General features: G+C 64.3%; 1 protein-coding gene across 1 annotated transcript; it reads right to left on the bottom strand.

Annotated features, from left to right (window-relative positions):
- Nucleotides 1–32: 32 nt before the first annotated feature.
- ZFYVE28 (zinc finger FYVE-type containing 28) lies at nucleotides 33–5,631 on the bottom strand (the record flags this gene model as incomplete). The annotated part of the gene is given in 3 exon segments (XM_014451253.2): nucleotides 33–1,158; nucleotides 4,357–5,603; nucleotides 5,605–5,631. Coding segments are annotated over 3 exon segments (1,278 nt in total), but the record flags the coding sequence as incomplete, so codon positions are not given.
- Nucleotides 5,632–5,635: the final 4 nt, after the last annotated feature.

Below are 5,635 nucleotides of genomic sequence, written 5' to 3'. Positions count from 1 at the left end.
TAAAAAAAGCCACTTTTCCCAAAAAGGCTGATCTGTGGCCCTGAAAAGGTGAGGAAAGAAGCAGCAAGAAGAGCTGAGGACATCGTTCCGTTCTGCCGGGACAGCTGGGAGCACAGGGCGCAGGTTGGGCCAGGGAAATGCTGCAGAGGGGCTCCTCCCGGCTGGACCCTCCTCCAGGACCCGGACAGCCGGCCTTCCACCTGGGCCGTGCTCTGCTCAGCGGGGGAAACACGCTCCCGGTGGTGCCCTTAGAGCAAGCAGACCGTCCCGGGCGTCTCCTTCATGGCACCGTGTCCAGGTGTGGCCGCGGGTCTGAGGAGCCCGTGACCGTGAGTGCAGGGCGGCCCGTGTTCCCTCCTCAGGCACACGCTGCAGGGGCCCCAGGAGCACCTGCTGGACAGCCGGGCCTCAGGGTCAGATCAGGCTGACGCTGGTCCCACGAAGGGCACATGACACAGCGCCAGGGGGCGGAACGGGCTCGCGCTGCGGGCGCGCTGGGCTCAGGCACAGCCGCTGGGGCCTGTCTCTCCGTCTGCCAGGCGGGGTGACCAGCTGCACTGCCCCGGGGCCGCTGCCATCACCTAATGCCAGCCAGGTCCAGGCGTCTCGCCGTCGGAATGTTGTGAACGTCCTGCCTGTGGCTGGGCAGCAGGCTGCTTGATCTTTCATGCTTGTCTTCCCAATGCCCCGTGTTTCCTCAGGCCCCCTGAGGTCGGCGCCCCGCCTGGTCGCTGGGTGGGTCTCGGGCCGCCCAGGTATGAGCCGGGTGTGAATGAGCCTCGCTCCCCGGGAGCCCGGCCTGTGGGTGCGACAGCGCCACCTGCTGGCCGGATTCCCAGCTTCCCCGACGCAGTGCTGAGCCCGGGCGCCGCTGTCCAAGGTCCTGACCCAGACGCAGGGCTGTCCAGTCAGCTGGCCGCCTACCACAGTCTTCCTCCCTCGGACCCCTGCACCTATGGAAATCCTGGAGGATGGGGCGTCTCTCGAGGCTTTCATGGGGCTCTCTGTGGGTTCTCTTCCTTTTCCCAGCTTCGGCGGGGCACTGAGCTGATGAGGCCCGGAGGCTGAGGCGTGTCGTGCACAAGCCGCGTCCATGGCTGGACACGTCAGGAAGGCAGGAGGGGGCTCCAGACAGAGCAGGTGTCCTCGGGCTGTCACCTGAACACACAGCAAAAGAGTGGGTGCAGGTCAGTCACCGAAATCCACGCAGCCCGTCCGAGAATGTGTGATGTCTTCCGATCAGCCTGGCAGAAAAGCGATGCACTTACCAATCCACTCGCCACTGAGTTGGGGGCCCTGAGGAAGAGCCGTCCAGTAGGTGGTGGACAAGAATTCGTCCCGCTGGCCATGGCTGAGGCAGCGGGGCCCGATCTCCCAAGTGGCCTCATCACAGAGGGACGGCGCAGGAGGCTGCTCCCTGCGGCACCGCTCGCTCCTGGGAGCCAAGTCTGGGGCCACCCCAAGGCCAGCAGCTGGTGTGAGTGACGCGGGTCCAGCCACACAGCGGGGCCCCAGGCGGCCGAAAGTGACCGTGGGGACACGTCTAGAAGCTACCACGGGCAGCCTCCAGGCTCGGCCAGGAACGCACGGCGAGAGGAGCGTGCGCAGGACGAGGCCCTTTGCCAAGTACAGGAGGGGAAGCATGTGTGTGGGCGGTGTGGGTTCACATGCACCATTGCTTCTATTTTTAAAGTTTTAGGAGAAGCTATAAAAATGTAAACCTGTTACTTTAGGAGAGGGTGCAAATGAGGGGAAGAGACTGAGTTCTCCGGTTATATCTTATTCCGTAGACCTGACGGGGAGTCACGCAAACATTCCACCTAATTAAATACAAATGAAACCCAGTGCAAACACGGTGTCCACCATCTGCTGCTAACGGGACAAAGGCACCTGCTGCGGCGAACTGGGGGCCTGGCCGCAGACGGCCATTTCAGGTGAGTCCCAGGGGGTGTGCCCCGAGGACAGAGGAACTGTTTAAACAGTCTCACAGGACACAGGTGCTGGTGAGGATGTGGAGAAACGAACCCCAGACAGGATGGTGGGCACGCAAACGGCAGCCACTGTGCAAACAGGTGATAGCACCTCAAAAAGCTAACCCACGGCCCTGGCCTGTGTGGCTCAGTGGGCTGGGCGTTGTCCTGTGCACCGAAAGGTTGCCAGTTCCATTCCCTGTCAGGGCACACGCCTGGGTTGTGGTTTTGGTTCCCAGTCGGGGTGTGTATGGGAAGCAACCGATCGATGTTTCTCTCTCTCTCTCTAAAGTCAATAAAAAAGTATTTACAAAGAAAGCTAAACCACGTGACCCAGCAATTCCACTCCTGGATATCAAAGCAAAAGAAATGGAAACATGACCACACACACAAAAACTTGTACACAGCCCAGCCAGTGTGGCTCAGTGGTTGAACAGCGACCTCTGTATGAACCAGGAGAAAACAGTTCAATTCCTGGTCAGGGCACAGGCCCGGGTTGCGGGCTTGATCCTCAGGGTGGGGCGTGCAGGAGGCAGCCGATCGATGATTCTTTCTCATCAATGTTTCTATCCCTCCCTCCCTCTCCTTTCCTCCCTGAACTCAGTAAAAAAAACATACTTTTAAAAAAACTTGTTCACAGCAGCATTATTCATAATAGCCAAAAGGTGGGACTAGCACACACACACACACACGCACACGCACACAAAAACACACACCTGGACAGACAGGTGGATAAACAAAACACGTCCATCCCCACACGGAATAGTACGCAGCCATGAAAAGGAAGGAAGGGCTGGTGTTGCTACAGTGCACACGGCCTTGGAAGCATGATGCGCAGTAGGAAGCCAGACACCAGCGTGGGACAGACTGTCGAGTCCCAGAGGGAAGGCGGGGGCGAGGGGGTGGATGGGAAGAGATTAACCACAGCACTTGTGTGCATGTATGCATAACCCCTGGACACAGACAACTGTGTAGAGAAGGCCTGGGGCGGGGGCGGGGGCCGGGTGGGGGCCGATGGGGGAAGCGGGGATATCTGTAACACTTTCAACAATGAAGATGCACTTTTTAAAAAGCCAGACACCAAACGTATCTGGCTTTTTGTGTGATTCTGTTTATATGAAGTGTCCGGAACAGGCCAATCTATGGAGCCAGGAAGTACCCAGGGCTGGGGGAGGGGTGGGAGTGACTGAGGCCCCACCCAGGAAAGGCAGTCGTGGGCACACAGGCTATGGGGTCCAGCCGCAAACATGGGGCTCGGCTCGGAGGAGAGAGCAGCAGCGGCCCCAACACCACAAGGTCCCAGCCAGCTCCTCAGACCTGTGCTGGGAGGACGAGGCCAGAGAGGAGGAGGCAGAGCACACAGCCCTGTACCCCCAGACCCCTCCCCTTGGTGTGAAGTCCCTCCCCCTGAAGTGGAGACCCCTCCCCCTGATGTGAAGTCCCTCCCCCTGATGTGGAGACCCCTCCCCCTGATGTGAAGTCCCTCCCCCTGATGTGGAGACCCCTCCCCCTGATGTGGAGACCCCTCCCTCTAATGTGGAGACCCCTCCCCCTGGTGTGGAGACCCCTCCCCGGTCCACCCCGCCGACCACCTCTCTGTACCCATCTCCCACGGCTCCTGACAGAGGGCCTCATCCAGCCTCCAGGCTGAGCACCCACTGGTGGTCATGGCCGAGGCCAGGTGGGCGCCCTGCAGGCAGGGTCCTGGTGAGAGACCTGCCGGTGGTGACAACACACCGGCCTGTGGGAACCACCGAGGCGAACCCCGCGCCTCCTCTGCCCGATGTCAAGGGTGGAGCGGGCACGGCCGGCTGATCTGCTTTGTCTGGATAAGTCGGGGGAGGGGAGCCAGGGACCCAAGACGCCTGGAGTCCGCGGAGGTGCCCAGGCGCGGGGGCCCATGGGTCAGGGCCTCGAGGGAGAGGAGCACCTGGAGGGAGGGCAGCGCCCAGAGCACCCCCTGAGGATCTCGGGTGGTCCCAGCACCCAGGCGGCCCGGGGCCCACACCTCACTGAGGGTGAGTGCAGCCCACGGGGTCGAGTGGCTGAGTGGTCAGGTGGGCACCCTCGGGGCAGCAAAGACAAAGCCACGCCCATCACCACCGTCCAGCCCACCCACACGCTGGTCACACCAGGGCCAGGATGGGCCACGCAGCGGGCGGGGTGGGCCACGGGCTTGGCACTGCCACCACCTGAAAGGCACCTGTGTCCTCAGGGGCCAATGGGGACATTTCTGGGCGGGATGTCGCCACCGTGCCCAGGAGGCCCTGCCACCCCCCCCACCCCCCACCCCCGAGGGCCCGTGGAAACACCTCGACAGAGAATCAGCCCACACAACACGCCCCCAGTGCAGTCAGAGGGTGAGCCCAGTGGCCAGAGCTCTTACCTGGGGCCCGACAGGCTGCGGCTGCCCTCCCCGGCCCCGGAGGGCTGTCCACCGTCCGGCTGTCTGGCCTCGGGCTCCTCCTGCTGACCGCCATGGCCACCGCCCGGCAGCCTGTCTGCTGCATCCATCACGGGCCCTGAGGTGAGTGCCAGGCACTTGCTGGGAGCAGGGGCTCTGGGCTCCTGCCGGTCGGGGGTGTCTTCTGGGGGCAGGGGGCCCGGGGGCCCCGCGGGCAGTGCCTCCAGGGCAGGCTGGGCCTCCTCCGGCCTCTTGGCCCCGCCCTTGGCCAAGCCGGAGCCGACATAGGAGGTGCCGATGACGCCCGGGCTGCACTTGTCCAGCAGGCTCTCGGCCGCCTCCTCCCTGCCGCCCCGGCAGCCCCCGCAGCACACGCAGGAGTTCAGGAGGCAGCTGGTGGCCGCGGCGCCGAGTTTGTGGGGGCCCTCTGTCCCCTCGGCCACGGTCTCCGACGGGGAGGCTCCGGTTCCGGCCGCTTCCGGGGCAGAGACGGCGCCGTCCAGGGCGGCCGGCGATTTGGGGTTGAAGATGACCGTGGCCGAGAGCTTCATGCCCCCCGTCCGGTGGGCGATCATCTCCGCGGTCTCCGCATCGTCCGCCGTCGCCTCCCAGCCGTCCAGGTGCGGCTGGGCGTCCAGGCAGCTGCAGGAGTTGGGGCCCGACGCCCAGGCCTTGTCCTGGTCGGGGATGTTGTTGTTGTTGCTCAAGTCGTCCTCGTCCTTCGAGGTGGCGGGCACGCTGCCCCCTGCCTCCCGGCCCTGCTCTCTCTCCTGGGAGTCAGCGCGGGGGCCACCCGGCCACACGGAGGGGCTGCCCGGGGCCTCGGCTGCCCCCTCCACATCGTCCATGAAGAACACCCTGCCCTCCTCCTCGTCGCTGCCCGAGGGCCGCAGCCTGCGGCCCGGGGAGGCCTCCACCCGGGGGCTGCCCTCGCTGCCCGGCCTGCGTGCGGGGGACTGGCAGGCGCTGGGCGGGGACAGCAGGGAGGACATGGCGTCCCCGGCCCGGTGCACCATGCGGCTCAGCTGCTCCAGCTCCTGGTCGTCGTACTGCATGGAGCAGGCCAGCTCGGCCTCCAGGTCCTTGCCCTTGGCGGGGAGCAGCTCCTCGGGCGGGAGGGGCGCCGGGAAGGCGGGCGCCAGGGCCGGGGGCACCGGCACGTCTGCGCGGAGGGGGAACTCCACGTCGTGGGAAATGCAGAGGTTCCGCTCCAGCGTGTGCAGCTCGTCCATCCGTCAGCGTCTGCAGCAAATCCCTACGG

The sequence above is a fragment of the Myotis lucifugus genome, unplaced genomic scaffold, assembly GCF_000147115.1.
Source record: "Myotis lucifugus unplaced genomic scaffold, Myoluc2.0 scaffold_10636, whole genome shotgun sequence".
NCBI lineage: Eukaryota > Metazoa > Chordata > Mammalia > Chiroptera > Vespertilionidae > Myotis > Myotis lucifugus.
This window is presented reverse-complemented; position numbering and strand designations above follow the sequence as displayed.